This window comes from Bufo bufo, chromosome 1 (genome assembly GCF_905171765.1).
Source record: "Bufo bufo chromosome 1, aBufBuf1.1, whole genome shotgun sequence".
In the NCBI taxonomy this organism is placed as follows: domain Eukaryota; kingdom Metazoa; phylum Chordata; class Amphibia; order Anura; family Bufonidae; genus Bufo; species Bufo bufo.
In genome coordinates, this window is record NC_053389.1 from 94,946,149 (window position 1) to 94,959,047 (window position 12,899).

Sequence of the window (12,899 nt, forward strand, 5' to 3'; positions counted from 1 at the left end):
ACTCAAGCAACTTTGCGGCGGTGCTCGTGGCGTCAGGTCTCGGCCTCAGAGACCCCCAATGTACCAGCAAAAAATGAAGAAGGTCACGGCACTCCAGAAGCAGATTCAATATGTTTTAATCCATCAGATATTCACCTGCTGAATATCTGGTGGATTAAAACACATTGAATCTGCTTCTGGAGTGCCGTGACCTTCTTCTTTTTTTGCTGTAGTGAGAGCAGGCCACCAAAAATGGTAAAAGGCAGAGTGGATCCAGCATGCATGTGGATCCAGCACTTCCTGAACTTTATGGCGGCCATTATGGCGCATAACAGGTAGTATTTAGTGTTAGGACCCGTCTTACAGAGATCGCCTTGACGTTCGGCAGACGGGCTCAAATGGTTTTGTACAAAATGCATTTGCCAAGCATCTCACTTTATAAATAAGCGTAACATTAGCACTAGAATATTTTTTGTGACTATGGCATTATTGTACTTTAGGCTACTTTCACACCGGCGTTTCTGGGTCCGCTTATGAGATCCGTTTCAGGGCCCTCAAGAGCGGCCCAAAACGGATCAGTTTAGCCCCAATGCATTCTGAATGGATGCGGATCCGTTCAGAATGCATCAGTTAGCCTCCGTTCAGCCTCCATTCCGCTCTGGAGGCGGACACCAAAACGCTGCTTGTAGTGTTTTGGTGTCCGCCTGACGATGCGGAGCCAAACAGATCCGTCCTGGCTTACAATATAAGTCAATTGGGACGGATCCGTCTTCACTGACACAATATGGTGCAATTGAAAACGGATCCGTCTCCCATTGACTTTCAATGTAAGTCCAAACAGATCCATTTGCATTATCATGAACAAAAAAAAAAAAAATCTATATATATTTATTAAAAAAATTTTTTTATGGTAATGCAAACGGATCCGTTCTGAACAGATAAAGGCGTTTGCATTATCGGTGCGGATCCGTCTGTGCAGATACAAGACGGATCCGCACCTAACGCAGGTGTGAAAGTAGCCTTATCTGGTTTGCAGGGTGCTGCTGCATTGTCTATTTTCTCTATGTTTTCAGCCATGGCAGCGTGCACCTGCGCATTGGGATGTGCTGACTAACGCCCTTTTCTTTGCAGTGTTACAGGCTTTAGCCACAAGGAGTCCCCCCTCCCCTTGGGCACCAACTACAATGACATTAGCATCTCCCAATCTAAGTTTCCTATGAGTATGTCTATGGAATGTGCGAGAAACCCAGGCAAACACAGGGAGAACATACATACAAACTCCATGCAGATGTTCTCCTTGGTCATATTCAAACCTAGGACTCCAGCGCTACAAGGCACCATTCTCACACATCAGCATTACTAAGTATCTTTTTTAAAGGTACAAACATAGTACAATGAAATCTTAATCTTTTCAACCAAATAAGGCCTCATGCACACGACCGTTGTTGTGTTCCGTTCTGAAAAATGGGGTTCCGTTGTTCTGTGATCCGATTCCGTTTTTGTTTCCGTGTGTCTTCCTTTATTTTTGGAGGATCACCAGACATGAAGGAAATTTTAAAAAGTCTAAGTCAAGTTTGCCATGCAAATGATACGAAAAAAACGGACACGGACGCGGATGACAATCTTGTGTGCCTCCGGGTTTTTTCACGGTCCCATTGACTTGAATGGGTCCGCAAACCGTTTTCCGTGAAAAAAATAGGACAGGTTATATTTTTTTGACGGACTGGAACCACGGATCACGGACGCGGATGACAAACGGTGCATTAGCCGAAAATCACGAAAAACGGAACAACGGACACAGAATAAAACAACGGTCGTGTGCATGAGGCCTAAGGCTGAGATCACATCACCGTTTAGCTTTCCGTTCTTCTGATCCATCAGAAGAACAGAGAAAGAGAAAAAAACAGGATCCTATTGCATCAGTTGTCATCCGTCTGAGCCATTAACGTCTGAGATCCGTTTTTTAAGACGGAAACAAAAGTACTGCATGCAGGACTTTTTTTCCCTTTTTAACCACCTCCGGACCGCCTAACGCAGGATCGCGTTCCGGAGGTGGCAGCGCTGCGCACAGTCACGCATATACGCGTCATCTCGCGAGACGCGAGACTTCCTGTGAACGCGCGCACACAGGAACGGAAGGTAAGAGAGTTGATCTCCAGCCTGCCAGCGGCGATCGTTCGCTGGCAGGCTGGAGATGTGTTTTTTTTAACCCCTAACAGGTATATTAGACGCTGTTTTGATAACAGCGTCTAATATACCTGCTACCTGGTCCTCTGGTGGTCCCCTTTGTTTAGATCGACCACCAGAGGACACAGGTAGCTCTGTAAAGTAGCACCACTACACTACACTACACCCCCCCCCCGTCACTTATTAACCCCTTATTAGCCCCTGATCACCCCTAATCACCCCTGATCACCCCATATAGACTCCCTGATCACCCCCCTGTCATTGATTACCCCCCTGTCATTGATCAACCCCCTGTAAAGCTCCATTCAGACGTCCGCATGATTTTTACGGATCCACTGATAGATGGATCGGATCCGCAAAACGCATCCGGACGTCTGAATGAAGCCTTACAGGGGCGTGATCAATGACTGTGGTGATCACCCCATATAGACTCCCTGATCACCCCCCTGTCATTGATTACCCCCCTGTCATTGATTACCCCCCTGTAAAGCTCCATTCAGATGTCCGCATGATTTTTACGGATGCACTGATACATGGATCGGATCCGCAAAACGCATCCGGTCGTCTGAATGAAGCCTTACAGGGGCATGATCAATGACTGTGGTGATCACCCCACTGTCATTGATTACCCCCCTGTAAAGCTCCATTCAGATGTCCGCATGATTTTTACGGATGCACTGATAGATGGATCGGATCTGCAAAACGCATCCGGACGTCTGAATGAAGCCTTACAGGGGCATGATCAATGACTGTGGTAATCACCCCATATAGACTCCCTGATCACCCCCCTGTAAAGCTCCATTCAGATGTCCGCATGATTTTTACGGATGCACTGATACATGGATCGGATCCGCAAAACGCATCCGGTCGTCTGAATGAAGCCTTACAGGGGCATGATCAATGACTGTGGTGATCACCCCCCTGTCATTGATTACCCCCCTGTAAAGCTCCATTCAGATGTCCGCATGATTTTTACGGATGCACTGATAGATGGATCGGATCCGCAAAACGCATCCGGACGTCTGAATGAAGCCTTACAGGGGCGTGATCAATGACTGTGGTTATCACCCCATATAGACTCCCTGATCACCCCCCTGTCATTGATCACCCCCCTGTCATTGATCACCCCCCTGTCATTGATCACCCCCCTGTCATTGATCACCCCCCTGTCATTGATCACCCCCCCTGTCATTGATCACCCCATATAGACTCTCTGATCACCCCCCTGTCATTGATCACCCCTCTGTAAGGCTCCATTCAGATATTTTTTTGGCCCAAGTTAGCAGAATTTTTTTTTTTTTTCTTACAAAGTCTCATATTCCACTAACTTGTGTCAAAAAATAAAATCTCACATGAACTCACCATACCCCTCACGGAATCCAAATGCGTAAAATTTTTTAGACATTTATATTCCAGACTTCTTCTCACGCTTTAGGGCCCCTAGAATGCCAGGGCAGTATAAATACCCCACATGTGACCCCATTTCGGAAAGAAGACACCCCCAGGTATTCCGTGAGGGGCATATTGAGTCCATGAAAGATTGAAATTTTTGTCCCAAGTTAGCGGAACGGGAGACTTTGTGAGAAAAAAATTAAAAATATCAATTTCCGCTAACTTGTGCCAAAAAAAAAAAATTTCTATGAACTCGCCATGCCCCTCATTGAATACCTTGGGGTGTCTTCTTTCCAAAATGGGGTCACATGTGGGGTATTTATACTGCCCTGGCATTCTAGGGGCCCCAAAGCGTGAGAAGAAGTCTGGTATCCAAATGTCTAAAAATGCCCTCCTAAAAGGAATTTGGGCACCTTTGCGCATCTAGGCTGCAAAAAAGTGTCACACATCTGGTATCGCCGTACTCAGGAGAAGTTGGGGAATGTGTTTTGGGGTGTCATTTTACATATACCCATGCTGGGTGAGAGAAATATCTTGGTCAAATGCCAACTTTGTATAAAAAAATGGGAAAAGTTGTCTTTTGCCAAGATATTTCTCTCACCCAGCAAGGGTATATGTAAAATGACACCCCAAAACACATTCCCCAACTTCTCCTGAATACGGCGATACCACATGTGTGACACTTTTTTGCAGCCTAGGTGGGCAAAGGGGCCCATATTCCAAAGAGCACCTTTAGGATTTCACAGGTCATTTACCTACTTACCACACATTAGGGCCCCTGGAAAATGCCAGGGCAGTATAACTACCCCACAAGTGACCCCATTTTGGAAAGAAGACACCCCAAGGTATTCCGTGAGGGGCATGGCGAGTTCCTAGAATTTTTTATTTTTTGTCACAAGTTAGTGGAAAATGCTTATTTTTTTTTTTTTTTTTTTTTCATACAAAGTCTCATATTCCACTAACTTGTGACAAAAAATAAAAACTTCCATGAACTCACTATGCCGATCAGCGAATACCTTGGGGTCTCTTCTTTCCAAAATGGGGTCACTTGTGGGGTAGTTATACTGCCCTGGCATTCTAGGGGCCCAAATGTGTGGTAAGGAGTTTGAAATCAAATTCAGGAAAAAATGAGGGGTGAAATCCGAAAGGTGCTCTTTGGAATATGGGCCCCTTTGCCCACCTAGGCTGCAAAAAAGTGTCACACATCTGGTATCCCCGTACTCAGGAGAAGTTGAGGAATGTGTTTTGGGGTGTCTTTTTACATATACCCATGCTGGGTGAGATAAATATCTTGGTCAAATGACAACTTTGTATAAAAAAATGGGAAAAGTTGTCTTTTGCCAAGATATTTCTCTCACCCAGCATGGGTATATATAAAATGACACCCCAAAACACATTCCCCACCTTCTCCTGAGTACGGAGATACCAGATGTGTGACACTTTTTTGCAGCCTAGGTGGGCAAAGGGGCCCATATTCCAAAGAGCACCTTTCAGATTTCACAGGTCATTTTTTACCGAATTTGATTTCAAACTCCTTACCACACATTTGGGCCCCTAGAATGCCAGGGCAGTAGAACTACCCCACAAGTGACCCCATTTTGGAAAGAAGAGACCCCAAGGTATTCGCTGATGGGCATAGTGAGTTCATAGAACTTTTTATTTTTTGTCACAAGTTAGTGGAATATGAGACTTTGTAAGAAAAAAAAAAAAAAAAAAAAAATCATCTTTTTCCGCTAACTTGTGACAAAAAATAAAAAGTTCTATGAACTCACTATGCCCATCAGCGAATACCTTAGGGTGTGTACTTTCAGAAATGGGGTCATTTGTGGGGTGTTTGTACTGTCTGGGCATTGTAGAACCTCAGGAAACATGACAGGTGCTCAGAAAGTCAGAGCTGCTTCAAAAAGCGGAAATTCACATTTTTGTACCATAGTTTGTAAACGCTATAACTTTTACCCAAACCATTTTTTTTTTACCCAAACATTTTTTTTTTATCAAAGACATGTAGAACTATAAATTTAGAGCAAAATTTCTATATGGATGTCGTTTTTTTTTGCAAAATTTTACAACTGAAAGTGAAAAATGTCATTTTTTTGCAAAAAAATCGTTATATTTCGATTAATAACAAAAAAAGTAAAAATGTCAGCAGCAATGAAATACCACCAAATGAAAGCTCTATTAGTGAGAAGAAAAGGAGGTAAAATTCATTTGGGTGGTAAGTTGCATGACCGAGCAATAAACGGTGAAAGTAGTGTAGGTCAGAAGTGTAAAAAGTGGCCTGGTCTTTCAGGGTGTTTAAGCACTGGGGGCTGAGGTGGTTAAAAAAACTGATCTCAGATGCAAATAGCTCAAAATGATGACAACTGATGCAACAGGATGCTTTTTTTTTCTCTCTCTCTCTTCTTCTAAAGGAAGGAGAACGGAAAGCTAAACGATGATGTGAACTCAGCCTAAGGCTACTTTCACACTTGCGTTTTTACCGGATCCGGGAAAGTTCAGCAAAAACACTTCCGTTACTAATAATACAACCGTCTCCATCCATTATGAACGGATCCGATTGTATTATCTGTAACATTGCCAAGACGGATCCGTCATGAACTCCATTAAAAGTCAATGGGAGACGGATCCGTTTTCTATTGTGTCAGATTGTGTCAGAGAAAACGGATCCTCCCCCATTGAATTGCGCCGCATCCCATGATGGAAATAACACCGCAGCATGCTGTATGAGAATGCAACCAAATGGAATGGAACGCATTTTGGAGCACTCCGTTCTGTTCAGTTATGTTTTGTCCCCATTGACAATGAATGGGGACAAAACAGAAACGTTTTTTTCCAGTATTAAGACCCTATGACGGATCTCAATACCGGAAAATAGAAACGCTAGTGTGAAAGTTGCATTAGTTTGCCTTGGAAGGGAAAGAATGTAGACAACTTGTCAACTTGTTAACTATGGTAACTCCAACATAGTGGACATGAGCGAATCAGTTAATACTAATCGATTCACTCAGAGTTCTTGAGCAGCGAGGGGCTGGCATCACTGGTCATGTGACGGCGGGCGCCTCAAGTGACTAGGAAGAGCAGCCTATTTTAACAGGCAATCTGCTGGCCACAGGTTGCCTGTGATTGATTTTGTCTCCTGGATAACCTCACTAGCCCTCCACTGCTTTCTCTATACTGGATTCTTAACCTCTGATTTGGACCTGCTATACTCTGACGATTTAGACCCTGACATTTCTTCCTGGTTTTGACCCTCACTTGGTATTTTATTGGATTTGTATATTTCTGTTTCCCCTGTCTGCTCTCCTGTATTGACTTTGGCATGGTTCTGCCGATCTGTCACTAGTTTATTATCTTCGTCTTGGTCTTCCCTCCCGTATAGACCCCTGCACTTATTTAGGAAAGGACTGTCGACCAGTTGTGCGCCGCCGCTTAGTGCGGATTGTGCAAGCAGGTAGGGACAGTGGGACAGCCAAGTTTAGGGTTCACTGCTCCATACCGTGACAGCAGTGGTGCAGCAGCAGATCCTCTGAGCTTGCTCCACTACTCGGCATAACGGCACATGTGCGAGTTTAACAGTGCCAGGCGAGATGTCAGGTCCAGTCAATCAAAGGGGAGGGGGGAGCCTCAGGAGCAGTGGGGCCGACCCCTCACTGCACAACAATTCTGTTTCATGAACAAATCGGTTTGTACAAATGGATTCACTCATCTCTAAAACACAGTCAATGTCCACATTCTGTAACGTGACATACACATTACCATATTACATTTGAAACAATCCTGAAGTCACTCTGGTAGGGTGGGTGCTAGTCATTGCTCGTACATGTCAGCTTACCTTTGCACTATCCGGGCCTGAGGACCTTTACATGGAGGTTTCCTGGAATCTTCAATTACACTAAGCATTTGGCAGCGAAGGGCATTCATCTGTTCTTGGTTTTTCAGCAAATAGATTCCACGTCCCTGATTCAGTCCAGTCGGTTTACAGATCCATGTTTGTCCATCTGGATAAAAAAAAATCAATAAGGAACCAGTCATATAATTCATCATAAGATATATCCTGCCATTTGAATATAGCTACTGGGGTTGTTTCCACAATCTAGTTTTATAAAAGCGCAATCAATAGAATTAAATTATAATATAAAATCACCAGGGAATACTATTACTTATATAATGATGTGTACAATCCCGTAAAAGAACTGAGGCAATTTGTCTCATAACCAAAACTGGAAAGCAAGGCAAAGATTAAAACGCTTCACCAGGAATTACCATTGACCAAGGTGTAGGGTAAAAAAGCAGATTAAAGGGATTTCCAGGATTTTAACATTGATGTTAGGATAGGTCATCAGTATCAGATTTCCTAGGGTCCGACTCCTGGTATTTCCACTAATCGGCTGATTGCAGAGAATGCTGCATATTAGAACCAAGGAAAGCTCCATACCCTGTGTAGTGGAAGTACCAGATAACCGCAGCTCAGTCCTATACAAGTGATTGAGGAGAGAGCTGCAGTAACCAGGCTCAGCCACTACTCAGTGTGTGGAGTTGTGCACAGCTCCAGTGAGCCGATCGGCAGGGGTGCTGTGTGTCGGACTCCCACCAAACTTATATTGATCACCTATCCTAAAAATAGGTCATTAATATAAAAGTTCTGAAAAACTCCTTTAAGCCGACATCCCACAGGGCCGTACATTGTATAGCAGTTGTGCTTGCTATTGCAGCTCAGCCCTTTTGACCTGAATGGCGCTGAGCTGTAACTCAGCCATGTGATTGATGTATGGTGACGCCACATGGCCTAGGAAAAGGCTGCAGCACTCCCGGAGTGCCCTGCCTCTTCTAACAGCTGACCAGTGGAGGTCCCGGGCATCAGGCCCCCTCCAACCTGATATCGATGAAACATCCAGAGGATAGGTCATCAATAGTAATTCCTGGATAACCCCTTTAAGGCTCCCAAAAGTCACTGCCCGCAATAGTTAAGCTGTGCCTGCAATAGTGCTTAATAGGCAACCAGTAAAAATCCCATAGACAACAATAGTATACTTATTAAAGTCTATGGTATATACAATCAAAAGATCACAGACTCAATTCCGCAAAAGGACTAAACGTGAAAAAAATGAAAAAATAAAAAGTGAAAATTCTAAAGATTTACATATAAAAAAAATAAAAATAAACAATCAGTATTGCCACTTCTGAAAATGTTCAAACTATTAAAATATAAAAATATTTGTCATTCACATTGAATGCCGCAACGGGAATAAAATAAAAATGGCCAATTTGCTGTTTTTTTCTGTCACCTTGCCACCAATTAATTGAATTAAATGTGATCAAAAAGTTGTACGTACCCTAAAATGTTATAAATAGAAATTACAGCCTACTCCGCAAAAATCAATCCCTCACACAGTTCTGTAGAAGGGAAATAATGTCATCATGTCATTTTTAGCAAACAGTGAACACCATAAAATCAAAACTCAAAAAACAAAAGCTAAATTGCATTTCTTTTCTAATTTCACCTCACAGAATTTTTGTTTCTCATTGTTCAATTAAGATATGGTACGTAAAATTGTGCCATTACAAAATACAGTCTGTCCTACAAAAAAAATAGCCCTCATATGGCTATGTTAACAAAAAAGTCAAAAATGGCAGGAAGGTAGAAAAAAAATCCAAAAGCAAAAATTGTCCAGATCCTGAGGGTGTGAAGAACTATATCCCAAGACATCTCTCTACATTAGGCAATGAGAAAAATCATGCAAATGAGATAATGCGAACGGAGGCACCCCACCCCCACCACCGGGGGGAGGGGGGGTTCCCTGTGTGAATGGACCAGTAGTGCATATGCCTTACCACCGTTCTATTCACTATCTATGGGACTCTTGAGTGCAGCACTCGGCTACCTCTGTAAGTCCCATAGAAGTGGATGGGGCAGTGGTCAAGCATCCTCCATTCACAAAAAGGACTCAAGAGATCCCTGATCTTGTGATCGCTGGGGGTCACCTATACATCACCTACATTTACATTGTGCATATAGTATATTTGAGGTGGGGGGGTCAGAGGGTGATGAACATGTCCTGGATATGTGCAATGTTTTCAGTGTGTAGGTGCATCTTTGTTAGGCCTCATTCACATGAATGTAAGCCGCCCGTGCTGTGTAGCAAATAGCAGTCCCCAAAGCACAGGCACCGGCCGCATGAATCCCATATTGCGGTTCGGACCCATTGACTTGAATGAATTTGCAATCCGCAATATATGGGAAAAGACAGGACACGTCTTATCTTTAGCGGTATGGAGGCACGGACCCCAAAGTCCACGGAAACGCTTCCCAATGCTTCCGTGGGCTTCCGATCTGTGCCTTTGCTCCGCTCCGTATCTTACGGATTGTGGACCTATTTAAGTCAATGGGTCCGCACGGCCAGTGCCCATATATTGCGGAACCGCCATTTGCAGTCCGCAATACGGGCATGGACGGCTTTTGGTCGTGTCAATGAGGCCTGAGAAAATACATATGTGCCCAGGACATGTAGTAACACAGCTCCCAATAACCTGGAAATTCTGCCTATATAGAGAAACAGGACTGGCTGAATGTCAGAAATCCCTGCATCTACATCTCATTTCTCCAAAGTACAGGTGGGGAAGTGTGCTACTGAACGTGATTTGGCTGGTCTAAAGCATAAGCTAGAAGTGTTAAAAACTAACAAGCCCTGGATGTGCCCACATCTTCTCAAATCTTGGACAATCTAGAACTTTACCTAAAGTGGTTGTCCACTTTTTACTATTGATGACCTATCCTCAGGATAGTTCACCAATATCAGGTCAGTGGGGATCCAACCCCCCCCCCCCCCCCCCCCCGCCCCTGCCAATCAGCTGTTTGAAGAGAAGACAACGCTTGTACGGGTGCTGCCTTCTCTGCACCGCAGCAACTGCACTTCTACGGGACACTAGAACAGATGGAGCCGTCGCATAGAAGTGAATGAGGACGCCATACTTGTAATTACAGCGGCTCATCACTGCAATTGCTGCAGCGAACAGGTGAACAATGAAAGGAAGGCAGCGCTTGATATTGATGACCTATCCTGAGGTTAGGTTATGAATAGTAAAAAGCAGGAAAACCCTATAGGAAAGTGCTTCTTGTTACCTTCATATGTAGAAAAAAATGTGTCCGCTTCATCCTTCATATCCAAGCGAACAGTCTCTGGAAAAAAATCTGCCATTTTCAGCACCCTGTTATGAAAAGCAAATTATCACACAATTGTCACAGTGGTGCATCTGTCAGCAGTTCTGTACCTAGGACACTGGCTGACCTGCTACATGTGCACTTGGCAGCTGAAGGCATCTGTGTTGTTCCCATGTTCATATGTGTCCGCATTGCTGATAAAAATTATGTTTCAATATATGCAAATGAGCCTCTAGGAGCAACGGGGGCGTTACCATTACACCTAGAGTCTCCGCTGTGCTGCTCTTCTGCACTTGATTGACAGGGCCAGGCAGTTTAAATGTGATCACGCCTGGCCTTGACTTCTCCTAACATCAATCAAAGTGTAGAAGTTGCAGAGAGAGCAGAGCCTCTAGGTGTAATGGTAACGCCCCCGTTGCTCCTAGAGGCTCATTTGCATATATTAAAACATCATTTTTCTCAGTAATGTGGGCACATATGTACATGGGACCAACACAGATGCCTTCAGCTGCCAAGTGCACATGTAACATGTCAGCCAGTGTCATAGGTACAAATCTGCTGACAGATGCCCTTTAAATCTTTTCTGCATTTTGCACGTCCCATGGATGCATTTGTCTCTCGATGCTTCATATGAATGGTGGCATTGATAAATCTCCCCTATTGTATAAATTTATTAGGGGTTGTCTGACATAAATATTCTCTGTTTGAAAGAAGGGTTCTTGGATAAAAAGCTTATAAAAAGTCCCCACCATCTAATTTCAATTAATGGCTCTCACCCGTCCTGAGTCCCTGCCGGCTGCATACTCCCTGCTGACCCATCCCTTTGTGCTCCAGGGAGACCCCTTAGGGCTCATGCACACAACCGTATGTATTTTGCGGTCTGCAAGTCACAGATCCGCAAAAAATACGAATGACACCCGTGTGCATTCCGTATTATGCGGAGCGGAACAGCTGGCCCCTAATAGAACAGTCCTATCCTTGTCCATAATGCAGACAATAATAGGACGTGTTCTATTTTTTTGCAAAAAGTACATGCGGACATACGGAAACGGAATGCACACAAACTTCCGTTTTTTTTGCAGACCCATTGAAATTAATGGTTCCGCATATGGTCCGCAAAAAAAAAACTAAACGGACACGGAAAGAACATTCATGTGCATGAGCCCTTGCCCAGAGCACAGTGGCTTTAGCTCCATTCATCCCTGAGCTCTGTCTCTCTGCTGGGCGCTAGGCTGGCCAATCAGTATTAACAGTGCTGGCAGAGCCCGACAACCAGCAGAGAAACTTTACAGAGCCATGTCACAGGACTTTATTGCTGTCGGGCTAGCCCAGCGAGCAAGCACGGTCTACGACTGGGGGGCTGCAGTAACATGAGCGGCAGTCACTCCAGTCTCCAGCACTGTGTGAAGATCTGCCACGGTGACAGAGAGCGCCCAGCGAAGTTAGGCCTTCTTCACATTTCCGTTTTTCACGAATATGTGATGTCTGTGGAAAATGCGTACACAATCATTTTAATGTGTTTGTTAACACATCAATGGTTCACGGAGACATGCTGATGTGGACCAAACACGCCTATTGAAGTCTATGGGTCAGTGAAAAAACACTGACACAACATGGGTGGCATTCATGTTCTGTCAGTCTTTCACAGACCATTGGTAGATGATGCTCTGGAAATTAATTTTCAGCTGAGCAGTGTCCATAGAATACGAATGACACACGGAGGTCAAAAAACAGACACATGGACCAAACACGGATTCTAAACGGGCATCTTCATGGATGAAACATGGATGTATTTTCTACAAAATGGAAATGTGAACAAGGCCTTAGGGGGCTGGAGGCCTAGGGCTCAAGAGGAGGCTATGGGACTGGGAGGGTGGCACACTATATAAAAAATAGCACTTGCAGCAGTAGTGCAGTGGACTGGCAAGGGTGCACTATATACTAAATGGTACCAGACACAGGGCATTGGTGCACTATATAATAAGCAGCAGGCACAGTTCATGGAGGGTATGGCAGTTATGTACTATATAATAAGCAGCAGGCACAGTTCATGGGGGGTATGGCAGTTGTGTACTATATAATAAGCAGCAGGCACAGTTCATGGGGGGTATGGCAGTTATGTACTATATAATAAGCAGCAGGCACAGTTCATGGGGGGTATGGCAGTTGTGTACTATATAAT

General features: G+C 44.2%; 1 protein-coding gene across 1 annotated transcript in view; it reads right to left on the bottom strand.

The window, feature by feature from the left end:
- TTLL10 (tubulin tyrosine ligase like 10) overlaps window positions 1-12,899 on the bottom strand; it is a 114,443-nt gene that overhangs the window by 38,333 nt on the left and 63,211 nt on the right. Inside the window, exons 6-7 of the mRNA XM_040426983.1 lie at window positions 10,679-10,764; window positions 7,391-7,556 (exon numbers count right to left, since the gene is read on the bottom strand). Coding sequence (XP_040282917.1) covers window positions 7,391-7,556; window positions 10,679-10,764 — 252 coding nt within the window. The remainder of the gene's footprint in view (window positions 1-7,390; window positions 7,557-10,678; window positions 10,765-12,899) is intronic.